Here is a 22968-nt window from a genome sequence, read left to right as displayed (position 1 = left end):
GAACATAAAAACGGACTTTGCATCTTAACGCATTGTACAAATCCAAAACAAAAGATAGTGTCTGCCCCAGAGACCTTTTGATCTACAGAATAATATTTCCATACTTTTTCTTCCCAATCTGGCTAAAAGGTCACACTTTACCTATATTCTGTTTTACCAGATTTATTTGTGGCCTGGAGGTTTTATCAACTTCATTTCAAGCAGAAGACTCTGGCAATATTTGACATAAGGGACTTTCACCTGGGGAGTTGATTCCAGGCAGACTGATTCTGCTGACCTTCAATAGTCTTTGCTACATGGCATGACTATTTTTAAAGCTACTGTAGAGAGAGAAGTTTAATGGGAGTATGTTTGCCCAAGGGAGGGGAGTTTTATGGGTAGTCTGAAAGGGGTGGAATTTTGTTGGCTGTTTTAACAGTAACTGTTAATTAGTATCTTTTAAACTAATACATTTTGAACAATCCAGGGAAGAAGTGTAAAAATTCTGTTTAAAACTAACTTCCTAAGATCAAAGGAAATAAACATTTAAGAATCAGCCCAAAAGGGTCCTTGCTAGCATGTTAAAGCTGAAAAACTTGTCCTAAAACTTCAGTGGTCTACTAAAAGTTTTAGCTAGCCTCAGAGATTCCTTCCTGAATCAAGACAAGTTTTAAGTGCCTGAAAGAGCAGCAGTTTCAACACAAAGTGAGGTCAAACTCTACAGGTTTTATTGAGTATCACTGAAATTCTGGGTTTAGTCTAACATGAAGGAGGTAAACAACGATGATGTTGAATAAAAAGTTTTGCACAAAACTTTGTCATGTGAAATTATATAGTTGAGTTGATTGTGGCTTAGAAGAAAAACTATAAAATAGGAACAGCATAAATAATTGAAAGTTCTGTTTGTCCCATCCCATTGAGTTTTTGGTGTGGCTCAGAACATGCTTATAAATCACATGTGACTTCTTGAAGCGGTGGCACAGTGTGATCCTGTCATATTCTTTGTGCTGTATGGACTGGGCAGGTTGGTGCTTACTTACGTAGGAGATGCCTGAAGGAGATACATTGGTTCATCTGACATGCAATTAGACAATTTTTTCTTGTGTTTTTCTGTTTTTTCTGGAGGTTGATGAGATCATTTCTCAAATTCAGGATTTTTTAAGGATTAACTGGACTATTTCTATTTTCATGCTGTCTTTGCTGCAGATGTGGTAGTGTTATCAGAAGTCTTCAGCATCCTCTACTGGCTTAAACCATTTACAGAGCATGTTTCTTCTACTGCATTCCAGATTTGTGTAGAATACAACCCTGAGCAGCCAATTGGGGTTTTGACTGCATTTGCCTGAGAACTTACTTTTGATTTATAAGCAAAAGAAGCAGTGCTTTTCACAACGATATAATATGCACATAGATACTTTACTTACCCAAAATGGCATTTGTCTGACTAATTATAACTCCTGTTGTAATGTCATTTTAAGTTTGAACTTCTGCCTTGGTGAATCATCCCTTCCAATTTCGTGGTTAAATAAATTTAGGAAAGAAACAACATGTGTTGTAATATATAGGCAGTATTGTACTTAACCAGTCAATTATGTTATGTTGTGTTTGCAGGTCTGGTGTTTTAACTTTTCATGGGAAGTTGTCTTTCTCTTGGTAATTGCAATTGAAGTAGACAGAGGTCTTTCATCTGGAATCTAAACATTAAGAAAAACTGTGAAAATTAAGGAAAGCAGGCATTGTAAAAGATTCTTATTACTCTGATCTCATAGATCATGCTGAGGAAAACACAGGATCATTTCTGTTAAAAAAAAATATTTTCAAATGATATATTAAATGATCTAACAAGTGACAATAATAGGTGAATTTTGCTGCACAGGATAGTGCATTTCAAGTATTTTGGTGTTCTAAAAATGTTTTTGAATCACTTCACACGGATGGTATTATGTTTGCATGGCATTAGAATTGATTATTACCTTTAATAGCTTTCATGAGACACTGTTAGTGAAAACCCTGTTACCTATGTTTCATCTCAGTGAACTGCATGCCATAATTAAGTGTACTTCAAAAGCTAAATTAAACTGAATGAACGAAGTAACCAGTAAGGATGTCCTCTTGAGCATTCATTCTTACCATGATGAATGATGCTTGTTTTTCTCTTCTCTTTAATTAGAATGTTTCTACATTTGCCAAAGAAAATGTTGGAATGTGGACAAAAACTGAAATTATAGGAACAGGGCTTGATGTAATAGCTTATTTGTAAAGGAAACACAACTTGTTTGGTATTTTATTGAAACAGGAAGTTCAGAACCTCAGTACACACAAGCACAACAAATTCTCAGGTGCTAGTTGAGTCATCTGTTGTTGGAAGTAGTCTCATAGAAGGCTTCCCCTTGATTTAGTTTTAATCTTCAATTAACAAAGGGAAGGAAATTACATACAGATTTAGTTTTAGATTATGTGCAAAGCTCTCTGTTGCTTTTTAGCTGTCACCCTGATGTGCATGCTTTGTGAGTATATCAGGTTGGCACAACTGGAGTGTGTTGAGTGAATATATTCAGCTTTTAATAAGCATAAGAAGCCTGATGTATTTATTTCATTTATAAAATAATGTATAGCTTGCTTAATCAAAATATTCTGACTTTTCCTTCTTATAGTCATCTCATACCTGATTCCAGCTTTACTGCAAATTATAGAAGAAATCATCTGTGATAAGGTGATAATTGATAAAACTACTGTTTTAAATTTAGTATGTTTTTTCTTTATTTAATTGACATGGTTTTTTTTAAATAAGAGGTCTGTTATACAGCAGAGAAGAGCATGATGATACCATGCAGTTTTATTTAGCTGTGAAATCTTTAAAAGGCACTTGGGAGTTTATGTGTGTATCTTCTCTGTTAGAAGACTTAGTTTTTCCCTTCCTTCAAGGTCTGTATGACACTGGCCTTCTTTGAATGAGAAGGATTTTACTGAAATCCCTCCAAATCCCATTATTACTCTTCCTCTGTTTAACCCCAGCTGTACTCCAGTGTTGTGCAGTGAGTTCTCCTTTCCTCCATCAACGTTCTGAGCAATGATGGCTTTGTAACTCTCCCAGTACTGGTACATAGCATAAGGATAAATGCATTAGCACTTTAATCAATAATGTCATTTTAAGAAAAAATTCCATGGGTAGTATTAGAACTATTATGTCAGCTCCTAAATTTTAAAGTTAATATAATTTTTAAATAAAAAATAGACACAGGATCCAGTGAGTGTGCAGGACATTTTTAAACTTTTGCCCTTACGGAGGGCTAGCTAGATTAGATTCTTCTTCCCCATCCTGTGAGTAGTGTATATACTTTGGTATAGTACGTATGCATATAAAGACTACCTTCTGCTCCATCATGGTAGCTTGTATTGTTATAGGGCTAAAGCTATATTCCTTATACACCCATCTTATTCCCACTAATTTTAGTGTGAATTCTGGACTGGGACAGAGCCAGAGATAGTAAATATTTATTTACAGACTTTTACTAGAAAACTAGTGTGTAGGAGAGGAGTTATAGAGTATTTGTATTTTAGCTAAGCTATCCAGTAGTTTGACTAGAAAATAGCTAGTAATTTTGCTTGAAGACCACAACTGTTTCTGTGCTTCAGAGTATTTATCCTGCACCTAAGCTCAATTACCTAGTTGCTCATATTTTATATACTGTACTTGCTGAGTATCCTTTGGTTTTCAAATTGCAACTGCTTGCTTATGCAACGACAACCTCTTGAGAAGGCTTTCTGCTCCCACTAAAGCACTTCAGATAAAATCCAGATAGACTAAAAAGTAGCAGCTTCTCTGTCCTGCATCATTCTTAGATGAAGAGCAGTAGGAATATAGGAAAGGAACTCAGAAAGGAGAACAGGGTCAGCAGTTTGACCCTACAAACTTTGCCCAGCTAGCATGAGAAATCGCTGAAAGTCCACTACCATAATAAGTCTGCCTAGTAGTCTGTATTTAACCATGTCATAGCTGTCGAGCTCAAATGTAAAACAAAACCAAATTCTAGATGGAATTTATGACAATATTTCCTTTTTAAAAAAGTTTTTACAAGATCATTATATTTGTAGTAAACAGAAGTGGACTTTTCTATGAATTGGTGATTCCCTTTTCAGTGAATCTTCGTGTCACTTCAGATTTGCACTTTAATAGCTTACCCTCTAGAGTCACACTTTTATTTTAGCTTCATTAAGATTGTTCCTGGAAGACCAAATGCAAATATCAGATAAGTGAAATGAATATTGCTCTGTTATCTTTGTCACTAAAAAAATTAAATTAGAAATTAGTGATAGAAAAGTAGAAGAATTATCACATGTTGAAATCCAAAATTCATTTGAAATCCTAATCAGGAGTAAGATTATATTCTAAATAAGATTTATGTTCTAAACTGGCTTCTTCTTACTTGCAGCAACAACTGAGACCCACATTTGTTTCCCTCCAGCATTTGATAAGGTTACTGACACAGTGTCTCCTTTGCCTCCTGTAGATGCTTGAGAAGAAAGCAGTGAGGTAATATGCTGCAAATGTGTTCGGTGTATTAGCTCACAAGCTGATAAGCATCAACTCCTCAAAACAGATACTGGAATCATTTATCTTTAGAAGGGCATCATTTGGTACCGTGCACAACTTATCATTGTGGTTTGTGAATTATTTTTTCACTTTACTAAAATAAACCCTTTTCAGGTGCTTGTCATTAACTTGAAAAATGCTCTGCATGAAAAAAAAAAAGAAGAGCAAAGAGAATAAATTTAGTGTCACGTACTCTGCCTTTACCGTACCAACTTTCATAGCTTCAAAATTACTCTGTATTCACAACATAAATTGTTCTCCCTCAGATATACAGACCATCCCAGCTTGCTGTCACAATATAATCAAAGTTCTTTCTTCCATAATCTGATATTGTTGTTGTGCTAAAAAGTACAAGAGTTCATGAGAAGAATCTGCAAATAGAAAATGTTAATCGTGTCCTTTGTTTAACACCTATGAAGAAAGAGGTTCTCTCAAAGAAACTTCTATTGAGTAACTGTAATTTAAAAACATGATTGATAAAAAGCACCTGGTCAAACATTTAAACACCTGGGGGGGGTTTTGCTGTGTGTGCTGGCAGCTTCACTTGCTACTCTTAGTGCTGGAGGATTAAATGTCTTTGCTTTCCATACTTCCTATGGGTTCTTTCCTTCCAATTTGTGACATAGATTAAGTGAAGAAGAGATGGTATTACACATAAAGAAGTACTGCTGCCAAGGAGTACTGATCAGGGAAATTGTAGACCAGAGGTGGTTGTGATAGTAGTTCTATCAGGAGTTTCTGAAAGCAACCTGAACCTGGTGTAGTTTTGCAGTTGGCAGCATTCCACAGCAGTGGCATTCAGCTGTGTGATGCCAGGTAATCTCTTTGAGTGGGTTTATTTCAGTAGTTCTCAGATAGTTCTAAAGACTTTTCTCTGTTGAACATTGATGTAATTTCAACTGACCCTTTAGTTCATATTTTAAAAACACAGAATTCCCTGCTAATTATCATTGTAGTGCATGTGTTTCACTGTAATTACAGAGGTTTGCATGTAACTTCTGAATGCAAGTCTCTGGGTTTCTTCTGTTCTCTGTCATTAGTATGCATCTTTTTTAAACAATTTAAGAAAAAAACCAGCTTTTAATTATACATCACTTTTTCATTAATGTGTGGTCTGTTATATTGAGTGCTGAACAGAAGCATCTTATATTTTTGTTGATGAGGGAATACTTTAGGCTGCCCTACTTAGAGGGTATGTTTTTCCTCTGTTGATACCAAAAAAAAATAATTAAAAGAACAAAGCAACTTTTTTAAAAAGTAATTTGCTGATGCCTGTTTTTTTAAAGCCAAGTCAGTTTTATTTGTCTCACTGCAGCATATCAAAAAAAGATTGAGAAAAGTCAGTCCTAAGAAATTTGAAGGAGAACGAACTTGCTGTGTTCAAGCTTTGACATATTTCATAAAGCTGTTGAAAACCAAACCATGAAAGCCAGATTTATGAGCTTTTTTAAAGTTATTTGTAGATTCCCAAGACGATTGTGTTCCCATCACTTACTGTAGCCTTTAAAACTCAAATGACGCTTAAAAATATTCATGTTTGGCACACACTGAGTTATTGCTGGGCGTTGCAATGGCATTCAGCTAAAACTAAAGAGTAGAGAGAAGAATGTACTCTGCCTTCACTTAAATCATTTCAGTCTGTTGAGGTACAGCAAAAGGACACACATATTCATATTTTAAAGATAAAACTAGGAATTATTTTTAATGTTAAGATTACTTTTATTGTGGATTAATAAAACTGTTTGGGGAATGAGCCTTTTGGGAGCGTCTGTGTAACCCTTCACATTTGCCAGGCTTTTCCTTTCAACAGGATCACTCACTTTGTTATTGCTGGAATAGAAAACTCTTTTATTTATCAAAGCATTATTCTTCATCTCACTTTGCCAGGTAGAGCAAATCTGTTGACAGCACTGGATTTATCATTTACTGTTAAAGGCAAATGAAAGGATTCCCCGTATCCCTAAGCCAGCAAAACAAATGTCATTCTTGAAGCTCGCTGCACAATATCCTGTGTTGATTAAAAAAGAAAGTTGGACTGTCTAAAATGATTCAATATCTGAAAAGTCTAAGGTAGTTGAAATGAGCTTATAATTTTTAATGTATGTTATGCAAATACTAGACTTCCATGCCTTGGATCTTCATTAAGTGTAGTATTTATCCATGGGGAATATCAAGTTGTTTTCCATGAACTGCAGCACTTCATTAGCTCATGGAATTTCTGTTTCAGTGCGGCCTTTCATCAGTGAAATATACTTAGCTGGAAATGTATTATTTCAGTCTGTGTAAATGCAGATGTGTTTAGTCCCATATGATTAAACATTGCTGTTTACTTCATTAAAACTTCATTCCTTAAGCTACTCTGCTGAAATTAATGACCTATTCATAGATTACATACTGCTCTCATGCAATAGGTACTAGTCTGTTTAAAAAAAAACCCAAACAGATAATTGGCCTTATGTGGTTGGGAGAGTTCAGCAAGCCTAGAGGCCACTATATATAAAATACGGGTAAATGGTTGCAATATGAGGAGGTAAATGCCAAGATGAAACTAATGTTCCTCCTTCCTGTTGCCATGTGAGAATGAACTATGAGATAACATAAAGGGCAAGTTGCAACTGTTATTAAAGAAATAGGCTAAATTTAGTTTAAGTCATTATTTTGATGCAGGTAATAATTCACTTTGGAAGAAGCATCTCATACCTACATCACTACCCTATTACATCTGCCAGAAGTGACTCCATGCTCTCTTGTGCCTGTAAGCCAGTGATAAAGATGAATGGAAAGGGATGTGCAGTGCATGACCTAGTGCCGAGAGCACCTTGCGCACAACACATGCTTCAGGGCTCTGGGTTCGTTCTAGTCTACTCCCCTGAACTGAGCACATCTTCTGACTGTATTTCATCCAAACAGAGTACAGTCTGTGCCCTTGATGGCTGCTCCGCAGTGGGAACCAAAAGTACACTCAATAGGAATGACCAAAAGATTAGTTTCAAAAGTGCACTAAACTAAACCAGTAAGAATGTATCTTTTTTGCTGAAGGCCTTGTGAGGATATATGCAGCAAGAATAGATCTTTGTCAGCTGCGAGGAAAAACATGTCCATGTATATATTACATATCTTTTAAAGTCATGGCTGGTTGTCTAAAGCAAATTATTTGGAGGCTGAGATTTTTTGGTTTGTACGTTGGCTCAACGTCATTTGTTCAAGTGTCAGCTGAGTTAAGGGAAAAGACTTTCTGATTTTACTTTATTTTCTTTGTCTTTTTGAGACATATGAACTTACATGCATTTAAGAACTGAGTTAGACGGAGAGTCCTATCAATAATGCCAGATACAAAATGGTGGATTCAACATGGCTCACTTAGATCTGCTGCACAGAGCATCCATATATGCTCAAATCAGCTCTTTGTCATACATATAACAAGGCCACCACACCAGCACACGTAGGAATCATTGGCATAAAATGTACAACTATCCCATCCATATACTGCATTTGTTGTTGTGGTGGTTTAGCCCCTGCCGGGGTCTGAGACCACGCGGCCGCTGCCCCTCCCCCACAAAGGGAGTGAAATACAAAGCCCCAAGACTGAAATAAGGAAAGGTTTAATACAACAGTGCAATAGCAACACAACCAACAACAACAATAACAGTAATAGTGATAGCAATGAACAGAGCAAAATAGCTACCAAATACAGCAGTTTGAAGCACGATGTACAAAACCACGAGTGCACTGCGCTCTGCGCCAGGAAAATGTGACCTGCCAGGATGTGATGTCCGCATGGTATCTGAATAACCCGGCTAGAGCTCCCCCCCCACTGCTGGGGAAACTTAACCCTATCCTGGTTAAACCAGGACAGTTGTCTACAATTTTGCTAAGCTACCAGGCTGGAAAATCTGATTAATCATCTCCTAAAGTTGTAGAACTGTAGATTGACTCCATCAGTTTTTTAATTACTAAACTGTCTTCATCTCAACCCATGAGTTTTCTCACTTTCACCCTTCTGAATTTCCCCCCATCCTACTGAGGTGGGGAGCAAGCAGCTGTGTGGTGCTTAGCTGCCTACCAGAGCTAAACCACAACAGATTGGAATTAAAATAACCTTGAGAGATATAAGGAATGATCAGAAATAAGTATGATGGAGTTCAGTAAGGACAAGTGCAAAGGAGGGAGAAATAATCACCTGCAGATTGACAATGCAATATTTCTGCCAAAAGAGCAACTGAGTATTTTAGAGGATCTGAAACAATATATGTCACCTATGTCATACTCTGATAAAAGAAGCAGGCATACTAGGATGTGTGAACAGGAATGCTATGCATACGATACATGAATTGTTTGCAGTGTGCAGAGCAGTGGTGGGGCCTGAGCTGGAATACGGTGTCTAGCTTTGGGCACTGCACTTCAGGAAAGATGTCGATCCACTGGAGAGAATCCAGGGGAGAATAACAAAATGATCAGAGGTCTACAAAATATGACCCATGAGCAAAGACTGAAAGAACCGTGTTTGTTTAGTCTAGAGAAGAGAAGACTGAGGGGAGACATGATAACTGCCTTCAATTATTTAAAAGGTTGTTGCAAATAGGAAGAGAAGAAATTGTTCTCCATGTCCCTTGGCATTAGGACAAGAAGAAACGGGCTGAAAATGCAGCAGAGGCAATTTAGGTTATGTTATTAAGAAAAGCCTTTTAACTGCGAGAGAAGATAAATATTGAACTAGATTGTGTATGGAAGTGGAGAATTGGTGTCTTTGAATTATACTGGGATTCTTGGGGGCTTGTTGCATGTAGTATATGTAACCCTTGCGGTATGCCAGTGATGCAGGGCTCAGAGTTGTATGTGCCACACTCAGATGCCTCTTCGGAGCGATGCATGGCACAGTGCTGCTTTATGGATATTCAGGTGAGGAAAACACCTCCCAGTTATAATTGATAATTATTTGTAGAATTTTGACATAACTTTGCAATTGAAATTTGCAGTCTTATCACTGCCTGGTAGTTACTTTGGTTTAATTCTCTTGAAGTTAGACAAAAACAAGAATGGACAAGTTCCTGAGGTATTTGTGAAGCAAGGTTTAAATTTCTAATCCTGAAAAATCCTTCCTTTGTTAGCTAACCTGTAATGAAAGGATTTTTTTAAGTTTCAAAAATAATTAGTTTGTGTTGAGACCAAATGCAAATATATTGAATTCAGAATCTTTTTGAAGTTATGAACAAATAATTATAGTAAAGTGACCACATCTTACAATCTTAGCAAAGTGTTTTTAAGTGACATGTGTTGGAAATACAGCTCCCTGATTTAGAAGTCATACTTATCCTCAAAAGGGAAAAGACTTATTGTTTTACCCTAATTTGCTTTTCATTAACCTATAGTTGATAATGTTGATATTACATAGTATTTAAAAATAGTTCTACCTCTGGAAAACAAGGAAATTAAACTAAAAATAAGTGAATTTGTTATCTTTTTTCCTGCAAAAATTTGCTATGCCGGAAAAAATGGTTCAAACATCTTCCAGTATAATTTTGAATATCTGCCAAACAGTAGATTTATTTGCCAAACATTTTCATACAGTATTCCCACTGGGACTCAGTCTTTCAGAGAATAAATTGGTGAAATTAACTTTTCTTACCAGTCTATGGGATTTGAGAGAAGCAAGGTTGTCTGCCAACACGCAGTGGAAAGAAACAGTATCGGCTAAATTGTCTGGATTGAAGCATTCTTCCCTTCGCCCTTGTCTTGGCTGGGAAACACTTACTTGAAGGACTATACAGAGGAAGGGAAGAAACTGTGTTTTGGAGAATTTTCCAGATAACATAGTCTTGACTATGTGCCATTTCTCCTTCTTTTACTTTCCTTTTTATTTTTCAAGACCAGATATTGAAGGTTTCTTTTTTCTGGACCAAATTTTCCGCTCTATCTCCCTCCACTTCTGACTCCTGGCTCAGTGCACCAGTCGTCTTCTACTGCACAAACATACACCAAGTGTGCCTGGACATAATCTCCGTTTCTGTGCATGTGCTGGGATCCTGATGTAGCTTTACCAAGCATTCAGAAAGTATGTTTTCACTTCTGTCTGAAGGCTTATGTTTCTCTAATTTGACAGAAAGGGAGCTTCTATTTTAGCCAAATGATATCGATAACCATTGAGAAAGCGTTTCAATAAATATTCAGAAATAAGAATACAATATTTGTAAATAATTTACATTAATGTTGCAAGTTGAGTTTTGCTCTGAGAATGAAAAACATTGCTAGCAATAACAAATGCATTTCATGCCAAAAAGTGGAATAAAGTTCTGGGTGTTGTTGAGATAATAGTATGGTAGTATAGCTTGAACCAGATGGGGTCCTGCATCCATGTGATGTTCCATTAACTTAGGTAAAATTCTTCAAGGCTGAGGATCTATTTCTTTGTGAAACAGCTTGCTGAAGGAAGTTGTTTCCAGCTCTTAACATGCTCTTTTATACTAGAGAGCACCAATTTATTTATGTAGTACAGCATTTCAGTGTAATTTTTAAAGCTTTTAGTATTCTCAATGTGTTAAAAAAATCAGCAAACTGCTAAAATAAATTATAAGAAATCAAACTAAAATTATGAGCTTTTAATTTAAGTAGAAAATATATATCACACATTGTTCCTACAAAAATAGATTTGCTGTTTGGTTAGTTGCTTCTATTCTCCTATTAAACCTGATATTTAGAAAGATGAAAAAGAGAGCATTTCTTCTTTGTCCTGCAGGAATACTGCATTGTTAACACAAACTTCCTTGATCCCTGTAGGGTCCTGCAGATTCTGCAAATTCCTCACTGCAGGATAACTGTACTTTCAGAAGTCTGCACGCTGCAATACACTCCTCTTTATCAGAAGCAGACTGATTCTCTACTTGTGTGGATGTGTATGAGCCCTTGATCTTTACATGTACATGGGGTTCCACATATGTGTTTTTCTTTTAAATTTTTACTAAATGACGGACTGTCTGAAAATGCATATAACCATGCAAGTGTAATGTTTCCTAACAGTGTTGTAGTTCTGAGTGCGTTCTTCACAAGGTCTTTGTACAGAATTACAGTAACTGAAAATGTAAACATTACTTGTCCAGTGTATTTATCCATACTGAAATCACATGAATGTTAAAATCTTAGAGCTTAATATTTCCCCAGCAACATCAGCCAACTATGTTAAATGAATATGCTATTTTATGTGTCTCTTTTTGTTAAATTTGTACATTATCAAACCATAAAGTTTGGGTTTTTGTTTTTATCAGTTTTATCGTTTTTCTATCATTTAATAGTTGCAGAGTGGTGAAGTAATCCAGAAGACTTCAACAGTCAGACGCTTTTCTTTTTAGTGAAAATGAGCAATTTCTCATCAACTTCAAATGCAATAATACTTGGTCTTAGGATAGATATAAACCATAAAATATACAACCTTCTCTCCTCAAACTTATGTCTTCAATTTTATCTTCTGCTGTTTGCATTTAATAAAACATGTTTATTATTTTTTCAAGTAACAATAACCAAGATATAATTACAGCACATCATGTGCTATTTTCTGGAAATACACTGAAAACTGTGTTCTCTATATAGGATATTAGCAGTCGCAATGCTGAAAACTTTCCAAGTACATCCAGAATTATTTTCTTACATCTTCTATTGCATGAATTCAGGTATCTGCTCAGAGATAATACCTCTGTGGGACTTGATGACTATCTCCTGAGCCTCATGAAAAGATCACACCCTTGGACTTTTATGGGGTTTTGTGCTTGTTCCCACACCCTACCCAGCTGGAGCTACTTTCATAAAGTTCTAGGCAAAGCTGCAAAGTTTTGGCTTTTTTATAAAATACGCTCTTTTGGCTTGTGGGGATTGAAAATCAGTCACAGGAGGGACAACAGTTGGTGAAATGTTTTTTGTGGGGTTTTTTTATAATGAAGAAAGGCTCTATTTCTTTAGCATACATTGTCCTTAAGTTTTACTTCTGTCAAGAATGATTTTTTTTTTCCTTTCAAAACTCAGGTTCAAACAAACATATAAATTAATGATACGTTAATGAGAAATGCAAACATAGAAGAGGTGTCTTCCTGCTGTTCATCCAGCTAGAGAAAGAATGAGGATCTTACCCAAAAGAGTAAATAAATGCTTTTATAACATTTTGGTTCTCCGTCCATCTGCTAACGCATATAATTAGAAAGGAAAATTGATGCTGTCTGTTATAATAGGGAATGACTCAATTGTAAGTGTAACTACTGACTGATACATACACAATTTGTGGAAATAGTCACTTTTGGGGTCTGATATTTTCCCAGGCTTGGTCTCTGCTGAGGAATTATTTATTTATTTGCAAAAGCTTACGTGAAATGTGTATGGTTTCAAAGGACTGTGAGCACCCCTGGAGTGCCACGAAGGCTTTGATGTTGCAAAAGGCAGCTGAGTCAATTCAGGGGCAAGAGCTAGATTGTGCCCTCTCATCCCACCGCCAAACCCTGTGTGGTCAGCTAGCTGCCTTTTCAGCAACTGGCTAGTGGTGTTTCTTTCACGTTAGTGGGCCAGAAAGCAAAGTTAATCTTTCAGACTACTCTCTGAGCTCTGAACATAAATGCTGTGATTTTTCCCTGTCTCTAAGACCTGTGTGTGGACCCAGTGTGCTTGAGCAAACCCCAGCACAGCCTGTCGGGAAAGTGGTGGTGGTGGTGATCCAGATGAAGGAAGTGTAAAGATGATGTTCCATGCTGAAGCTTTCTTTTGACAATACCGCTGAGACGTACTGTGTTCTTACCCTGTCCTCCTCTCAAATGCACTGATAATGCACATAGCTGAAATTTTAAAGGCAGTTTAAGAAAATATCTACAGAATGTCAGCATTTCACTTTCCTGGGTTCTCTTAATATGTACTAAATGTATAGAATAAAGCATGCTATTTGTGGACATCAGCTGAGGTGAGTGCTGTTGGGTCCTTAAAATTTGGATTTCCTGATTTGATGATCAGCTGTGTACACATTTACTTTTAATATTAATTTAATCCATTATTAATTTAATATTAATTTAATTCTTTCTATAGGAAGCTGTATCATATGAATGAGTTTTCATTACAGTGACAGCTAATAAGTCCTTTCAGGAGAAAAGTTTGAGGAATTGGGAATACAATTAGCCCTTTTAAATTATATTCCCTAAAATATGTGAAATAGCAGATTGCAACAATTTATATTTGGTGTCTTTTCTCTAACACAAGTGCTATTGCATTTTTAAGATAAAAGCTTCTCAACCTAATAATTTTCATCTTTAAAATTTTAGAGTTCCAGGTTGACACAAACAGTGTAACTTCTGTCTTTTTTAGTTAAATTTGATTCATTTTAGATAAACTAGCTTTAAAGTCTCTTGGTAACTTTATTGGTCTTTATTGGTCTTTATTCTATGAGTTGCATCTGATTTGTGACAGTAAACAATTCCAGAGAGCTCTGTGTCAGACCAACTAAGACGGCATTGCATCTGTCATGGGGTTGTTCTGAGACTGATGTGAAGAGATTGTTATTTTGCACTATAGTGCATTCTTTAATTTGATGACCTTGCTTACCACAAGCACTTTTGTAGTTTCACAACTGTGCAATTTTTTAATTAATTAAAATGAATTATTGCAGTCCTAGTAATACCAAAATTACAGCACTGTTCTGTACATCAGAGACTGCAAAGTGGTTTATGTTCTTGAGCTAGTCCCTAAATGGGCACCGATCGTGGCCTCTCAAGACCCATCAGCAAGTGGTACTCCTAGCAAATTCCAAATCTCATACCATATATTAAAAATGTACAATGATTAATTTTCTGGTTTTCATTACATCAAGATGCCCTGCAGATAGATATTCATAGAAGAGCATTCTGCTCAGATGGAAGTAGGCAGTACTGTACCGAGTCCAAAACCAGATCTTCTGCACTTGTGTAAAGTATTGGGTGCCAACTTATGTACAGGTAGGGCCATCAGATACACTCAGTGAGTTTGGCTCCTCCAAAATATGAAATATAACTCTGCTTTGATGCCGTGATCAACAAAATTATTTAGCAGCTGTTTGACTTCCATGAGATAGGATTAGGTGCCATGTCATTTGTAAACCTAAGTTCACAGAAGAATGGAATATATTCTCAGGACAGCAGCCAAGAAATTAACAATCAGAGAAAGTTGAATTATTTATTGATGGAGGAGATCTCAAAATTCAGATTTCGATTGACTTGTCCAAGAGTAGCAGAGGACAGTGGCACAGAACCACTGAGCTATGAAGTCTTACCTTAGCATGGGCTTCACACTTTGCAGGTGCTTCATCTAGCTAATTGATCCAAAGTGCTACGGCAATTCACTTTGACTTTTATCTAGGGATTTGTGAACATGCGAGAGAACTGCCTGACTTTATAAAGCCCTGTAAACCAGCTGAAGACTTTGGCTGCACATCTGCCAAGCACATATATTATTGCATTCAATTCCTAAGTGCCTAAGGTTTCACAGCAGGTTTGTGCCAGGACTGGAGGAATGAATCCACTCAACAAGTAGTTTCTTCCACCGTTCAGACATCTCATATAAGCCAGATACATACAGAGTGACCTTTCCTCTATGTAGTGTGCTCATGTTGATCATCTGTATGAAAAATTCCAGTTTACACGGAACAGTTTTCTCTGAGTTCTAGTACATTTGTGTCACTTCATACATCTGAGAGAAAATGCCATTTGTGTCTGTAGGGGGATACAAAGGGGAAAAGTCCCAAAGTAGTTTAAACCCTGAATTAGATATGTTTTTAAAGCTTCCCAATGTAAACTGATGAGCATTATCTATAGTAAAGGCTTTCACAGTTCGTATTTGTGCTGCAAGACTATAATTATTTATAATATCCTTTAATATTTCTGTGTGATGGCCAGTGTTACAAAAGTAAAAATGTAAGATTATAGTGAAAAATAATACTGTCAAGTGCTTTAAGAAGTTTTATAGGTAAACCACCTGACCTATAACACAATAGTCTCAACTCTGGTTTGGGAATTATATTGATCAGCAAAATCACTGTATAGTTTACCCAAGAGTTTCTGATACACCTGAAAAAGTAAAGTTCATACTCATTTACTATAATTCTTTTTTTCTAAATTAAAGAAGACAAGGATTAGTTTTACTCTGAATGGAAATGCAACACATTGTTAATTAATTTCCTTGTTTCCTCAAATACAGATCTGCAGACTTCAGCGTCACCTATCAACAAGAAAATACCAACAGAATCTCTTTTCAAACCAGCCTGTCATGTTTGTATCTCCTACCAGTCAGCCACCCTGCAAAAAGCTAATTGAACTTATACAGTTGTCAGGAGGGAAAATATGTAAAGCTTTACATCAGGCAAAAATCTGTATAGGAAAAAAACCAGGAAAGAAGTACCAGGAAATAAAATGTTTATCAGAAAAATGGGTATTAGGTAAGACACTAAATTTCAACTCTTATAAAATATTGTTGAATATTTATTCCAAAATTGACTGTAGATAGTTCGCTAAACTGAGGTTGTGGAGGGAAGAAAATGGAACAGACTGCTACAGTTTTCAGGAAGGTTGTCTCCATAGTGAGGACTTTCTCTTACAACTAAGACTTCTTTATGGTGGTCCTGGTAATCACCATTGTAATTTTACCAAGAACAAACTTCATCCAAAGATTTTCAAATTTATCTTTTCTATGATTGCTTCATTTAGGGCAAACTAAATTATGAGGAAACCCCTATAGGATAATTGCTTTTTAAAATGGCACGTATTTCAATTTTAGATCTAGTAAAAAAGATCTTTAACTGGTATAAAGTGGCATAAAAATACTGAAATGTGGTAGCACCCTCTGATAATCTGTCCTGCATTATATATTGTGCATCTGAAAGACAATTTTCTGCAGTCTCTATTTCACTTGCAAAAAGTTTCTTTTTAAAATCTGCTGTTAAGTTTCTAAGAGTTGTCAGTCCATTGCTTTTCCACGATGGACACCACAGTTCTAACAATTATCTGTTTGGAAAGAATCAGATGTAAAATTGCAATATCCTCACCCTCAAAGAAAAGCTTTTGATAATCTATGTAGGATTCACAGCTTCCAGTCTGACTCTCTTTTTCAGACAAGATAAGGGTATTTTCGAAAAAGGGACCTTCTGCATACTAGAAAATATAAGTTAAATTTTCATCATACACTATGTCAAACTTCTCTAAATAGTGCTCACTCAGACTCTAACAATAAATGTACTACATGAATTGATGTTATATGAGACTAGCCAAGCAAGTCCTAATTTCTTGACCGTTAATGCTATCAGATCATAATGACTTAAAACCTGAAAGAAAATACCACTAAAGAAGAAAGGAAAAGTGAGCCATAAGGGAAAAATACTAATCTAAATGCAAATGTTATTCAAGACTTTCTTAAAGTATAAGATAAAATTGTGAAGATTTAAGAGAGAGGCATAAGAACAAGACATTGTTTATTGTGCCTTTCTCTGGTTTCAAAGAAGACTTAAAGAGCAAGTGTGGCCAAAAAGAAGTGACCAGATGAGGATACAAGAGGTTTATGCAAGACTAAAAATATGATGTGGTAAATTAAACACAAAAGTTTCATATAGTAGTACTCCAGTCGTAAATTCCAGATGGACAAAGGTAATGATCTAAAGAGGCATGCAACTCATGTGGCATGTCCCACTCTTTTACTGGTCTCATGGAGTTCTGCCTCACCCCAGGCCCAGTATCTCATAATCTACCTGCAGCTGGACAGGCCACACTCCCCATCAGTGGGCTGAAGGATTTGCATATCTGGCTGCTAATGAAAAAGGACTCTGAATTCTTTGTGCCCTTTACAAATAATTCAGTTCTCTTTTTCAGCCTGATGGTGCCTTTTCTAATTGTTATGTCCTGCTCACGAGGCACAGTTATGCAAGCCCCAGCTAATGGATTTTAAATGATGAATCATCAAAATTCAGGAAAAAAAGTATGATACTTTAAAGGAAGGATACAGGCCTTTGAAGCTCAGCCCCTTCTCAGCAACTGTTTACTTAATAGTATGAACAGTGTCACCTTAAGATTGCCATCTTAATCAAATAAATCAAGATCTGAAGTTTTGTCTGATCTTTGACACTTCACTGTTGCAATCCAGTTGGTTTGTGGCTATCTGCTTTCTGCAGTTTAGTACCAGCTGCCAATTAATTCACTCAAGGTTGACCACAATAAAAAGCATGTAGGTAGATAATGCAGCACCTTTTTAAAGCTTAAGTAAATGGTAAGTGCCTGCAGTATTATCATTTCACTGCATTAATTTTCTCTCTCTGGGTTCTCAGCTCCACCAAATTGTTTTATACCAGAAATTGCTCTGAAGTACATTGTTGCTTTTTAATGTTTCTTTTGCATTTTATCTTAAATAATCCTGGTTTTTTGTTTCTTTTAGATTCAATCACTCAGCATACAATATGTCCCATGGAAAACTACATATTTCAGCTGTGAGCTAACTCAAGAGCTTCCATATGGTTGTAAGGAAACAAGTGTAGTTTGGATTCAACAAAAAACTAAGCTGTGAATAAAATTTCTAAGAAAATGCAAGTTACATATTTATAAATACAGGGAAATGTTTTCTACATTTTAATTACTTGTGTAAGTGTTGCTCTTGTGAAATCTTTAGGGTTTTTTATAATAAAGTATTTCCCTAATAGAAGTCATCTTGCTTTTATTTATTTGTTGAAGACCTTTGGATCTAAAAGTTGAATGAATCATTATTCACTGGAAGGAAGTGGAAAGATATTTTCTGATATCTAAGCAAAGTTGATCATGTTACAGTGCAATTAAAAGATGTGCATTCAGTGTGGGTGAGTGTGCCTGAGCTAGATCTGGTGTAGTCAGCAGGAGCTATTCTACCATTGCAGATGCACAGATCCTGTAGGCTCCTCTAGTCCGAGTGCCTCTGCAGACAGCTGAAGGCTCACACTGCCACATCTTCATGACTATTGCTAATTACGTTTCCTTGGTAAAAGGATAAGATTGCCCATCATGCTCAACTCACACCTGCTGGTGTAAACTTGCACTTCTAAATTGGGTTTTCAAAAGTAATTCAAACTCAGTAATTATGCTTAGATGCATAGTTAAGGTATTACTTTCTTTCAGTACCTTTAATTGAATTTCAAACTGTGTCTACCTCGCATCTAGGCTGAAACCATAAACAATTACTAATCCTGATTCAAATGAATTAAGACAGCACATCATTCAAGTGCTAAAATTTGTTGAAAATGGAACATATCATTAAATCCTTTAAGTATGCTTGGAAAAGATATACAAATATCTTAAATGTTAAATTCCTCTTCAATCTGTGGTTTTGTTTTTAGCAGGTACAAAGTAAGGTTTGTATGAAAAGTATGTAGTGTAACACTTGTTTATCTATTAATGTACAACCTCCTTTAAGTATTTGCAAGGTCCATCAAAATCATCACAGAGAATAATGTATTATCAAGTTACTTAATGGCAGCTTGTAACTCACACCCTCCAAACTCAGTGCTCCCCTAAGAGTACTGTCAGTGTAAGGCAATGGGAACCCTGTACTAAAAATAATGATTTCAAGTTCATATTATGGAACAATCCAGGTACACTGGTTTATAAATGTTGCCATTCCATTGCATTGTTCTAACTTCTTGGTCTTTTTAAGGGATTGTGATGTACAATGTCTGTAAACTTACACAAATTTTTTCTTCAAAACAAGTTCAGCAGTATCTGGGTGGCAGGCTGTTTCAGGCACAAATTGAATTTGTGTAGTTGCTCTGTAAAATGTTAAACATCCTTCTTAATGGAAAAGCTCCAAGATATGATTATTTTATGGAAAATTAAACTGACTTTATTTTCAGAAATACTGAGCACCTGTAACTCAAAAGGTTAAGATCTTGTTTTCAAGTATCTAAGTGCTATATAGCTGGTTTTAGTATATAAACTAGAAAATAAAATTTACTGAGGTCTTTTCCTTGTTCAGTTTTCTGACAGGCACATTTTTAACAGCATCTTAGGTAGAAAAAGTATGTTTGATACAAAAATTGGTATGTTTGATACAAAAATTGGTAATCAGCACTGTCTACAAATTGCACTGTTTATAATTGAAACTAGTTACCTATCTACTGCAGAGCACTGGTAACATGGTATCACTCTTCACCCTTGACCTTGTGAGCTCCTTTATTAAGAAACTAGTTGCCAAGTAGTATAGACTAAAATATAAATACTTCAATAGCTTGTGACATGTGAACATATGGTTCCCAGTAAATAACAGAATAATTTGTTTGAATTATATTGCTTAATTTTGAATATTACAACCTCTTAGTTTATTTTGTAGTCATTTCCTAAGTGTACTACCCATAAAAATCTGTCACTATTAATTTATATAATATAACATTCCAAATCAGCTTTCTCATAAATCTTCTTAAGATTAATCTCAGCTATTTAAATTGTAAATTCTTGAATCAACTTGTTGGTCTTTATTAGTCACACATGTAACAGACTTGACAATGAAAAGTCTAATATACTTTTTTCTAAATTAAAATGTTTCAGATAATCTGTCAATTTAGATAATTTCATCTTAAATTATATGGTTTGATAGAAAACCCTATCAGCTGTTCTTGCAAAATTTGTAGTACACAAGTAAATACAGCCATCAGGATATTAAATGCCTAATTTTGGTCTCACATTATGGGCAATAGGAGTGCTGTTCATCCCTACTGACCGTTGCTTTGTAATAGTACGATGCTGTTGTGGTTTAACCCCAGCCGGCAACTAAGCACCATGGCAGCTGCTCACTCACTTCTCCCTGCCCTGCCAGTGGGATGGGGAGGAGGAGGATCAGGAAAAAAAGTAAAACTCATGGGTTGAGATACGAACTGTTTAATAATTTAAATAAAATATAATAATAATAATTGTAGCTAAAAGGGTGATAATAAAAAGAGAGAAATAAAACCCAAGAAAGACAAGTGATGCACAGTGCAAGTGCTCACCACCCACTGACCAATGTCCAGCCAGTCCCCAAGCAGCGATTGGCCCCTCCCAGCCAACTCCTCCTAGTTTATATACTGAGCATGACGCCCTATGGTATGGCATATCCCTCTGTCCAGTTCAGATGTTCCGGCCATTCTCCCTCCCAGCTTCTTGTGCACCTGCTTGCTGGCAGAGAGAGCATGGAAAACTGAATTAGGATAAGAACTATTTAGCAACAACTAAAACATCAGTGTGTTATCAACATTATTCTCATACTAAATCCAAAATACAGCACTGCACCAGCTACTAGGAAGAAAACTAATTCTATTCTAGCTGAAACCAGCACATTAGTGGAATAAAGGAGAGGTTAGAATTAAATCCAAAGACTAGCATGTTGTACAGGTAGTAAAAAACAAATACTATTTCATGTTTATAGCCTGGAGTCTTTCACACAAACACCTTCTGACCTACATATCCTGGTGTGCATTCTCAACCACCTCAGCGTTGGAAGGAGGGTGCATTTCTACCCAAGACCTCAATAGGAAAAGACACCGACTCTGGTCATCCCCTCAGTAAACCACCATGGGAGGGAGAATGACGAAAACTTGTCAAATCATTCATTTGTCGGAAGAAATCCACCAACCAAAAGAACACTTGTACAAGGTCCTACGGACTGTAACATGCGAAAGAAAAGGCAGAACACCCAGCAACATGAAGCATCAGTGATTCATGGGGAGTTTCAAGTTGATCAGTGCCAAGATCTTTGCAACGTACAGTGCTTAATGGACATTCTGCCGTAACACAGCACAGCCATGCACTTTCTCCTCTACAAAATGGTAGATACTATGCGCACCTTATCAGGAATCTACTCTTTTTTTATTTCCTTTTTTTTCTCTCAATCTTTTTTTGTGGAGGAGAGCTTGTCTTAACCTTACCTTTTTTATCCTGCATGACTATTTCTGCGGTTCATTTGTGAAAATGACTTAGGTTAGCTGTTGTCTCACCTTCTCTGAGAGCTCCTGTACCCCTGCTAAAGGCTGTCTTTACCACATAAGCACAATTAAAGATCTAAGTTAGCTTAATTTGATTAGTAATCTGTTTAAACCAAAATAAATTGAAAAGCCAAAATAAGTATTATTCCTTCCTGAGATGCACATTAGCTGAATTATTTCTTAAAAGTAGTTTAATTCACAGCACAGGTCCTATTTTAACTCATTTTACTTGTATCAGTGGTATAGGTGATATCACGTGGATGCACAGACCACCAATACCCCTCCCCTCCTTCCTCTTCCAGACATAACAAGAGGTTTTACCACACTTTGTATAATTTATTGGGGACTGACATTGGCAAATGCAAAAATACTGAGGACAAACATAGGCCTCGAAGAATGTGTTGCTTAAGCTGTGTCAGAATGGCAAGAAAATTGGTGTCCTTTTCAAACAGTAATTTTAAAAAAAAAAAAAAAAATTAAAATAAAGATCTAAAACAATTTCTTCACAGTTACAGTGACTAATAATATGAGATCAGCTAAGGATATGTTTTAAATCAAGACTGCCAGAAACTCATAAGGTGGGTGGATTATACATCTCTTTCTTCCCCTTTCTCTGCTTTTGTAATCAGTTTTAGATTGCAACTGCATTTGGGGTGTGTGTATCTAGTGAGTAAAAAGCCTCTAGTCACAGTGATCCTAGTATATGAGCCATCTGGTATTGACTTATTAAACTACAGATTTGTTGAGCTGGTTTTATGTTTCTGGATGTTTTCCTGACTCGACTATAGGCAACTTTTTGGAGATTGTTACTTTATAAATAAAAATAACTAGTAAAAACTATTGCATCACTTGATTTTTCTGTTTATAGTTCCACTATAATAAATTTATGTTATCTTAATTGATCTGTACAGAGTGTAATTTAGGCATGACTGCATTATGTGGTAAAGCGTTATCAGCACATTCAGCGCTAGGAAGCTGCTAGCACACACATGCATTTTTTGGTGAAACCTATAATCAGCTTAGGGACTGTAAGGCAAAGGTGGTTTAAATTAGTATTTCTGAGCAGGAACTGTGGCTGTGTGCAGCTGTGTTTCTAACACTTCTAGAGCATAAAATGGAGGTATCCCAGAAACAATGGCTAGAAAGCTGATTACACTAATTTTTTTCCTCAAAAGCAATACACAGCCCTGGAAAAAAATGGAATATTTGGTCAGACCAAGAACTGAAAAGCATGAAAAAGTCTGTGCCTGTGCCAGCAGTCTGACTTCTTTAATGACAGATCTAATAACAGAAAATCAAATGGCTGTAGTCCTATTGCGTTAAACAGAGTTTTATTTCTGATCTCCTTTTATTGCTGTATTTCAGAATGAGCTCTTTGCATGATATGACCAAATAGTTGGCTCTGGAAGAGCATCACCTTTACTACAGCATTGTGCAGCAG

At 36.2% G+C, this 22968-nt stretch overlaps 1 protein-coding gene across 1 annotated transcript in view; it reads left to right on the top strand.

The window, feature by feature from the left end:
• The window catches only part of MCPH1 (microcephalin 1), a 133951-nt gene extending 115901 nt beyond the window's left edge, over window positions 1–18050 (top strand). The window contains exons 13-14 of the mRNA XM_074819922.1: window positions 15764–16001; window positions 17984–18050. Coding sequence (XP_074676023.1) covers window positions 15764–16001; window positions 17984–18039 — 294 coding nt within the window. The 3' untranslated portion in view covers window positions 18040–18050. The remainder of the gene's footprint in view (window positions 1–15763; window positions 16002–17983) is intronic.
• The last annotated feature ends 4918 nt before the right edge of the window (window positions 18051–22968 follow it).

The sequence above is a fragment of the Strix aluco genome, chromosome 3, assembly GCF_031877795.1.
Source record: "Strix aluco isolate bStrAlu1 chromosome 3, bStrAlu1.hap1, whole genome shotgun sequence".
Classification (NCBI taxonomy): domain Eukaryota; kingdom Metazoa; phylum Chordata; class Aves; order Strigiformes; family Strigidae; genus Strix; species Strix aluco.
The sequence above is the reverse complement of the archived record's forward strand: the minus strand, read 5'-3'. Positions and strand labels throughout refer to the sequence as shown.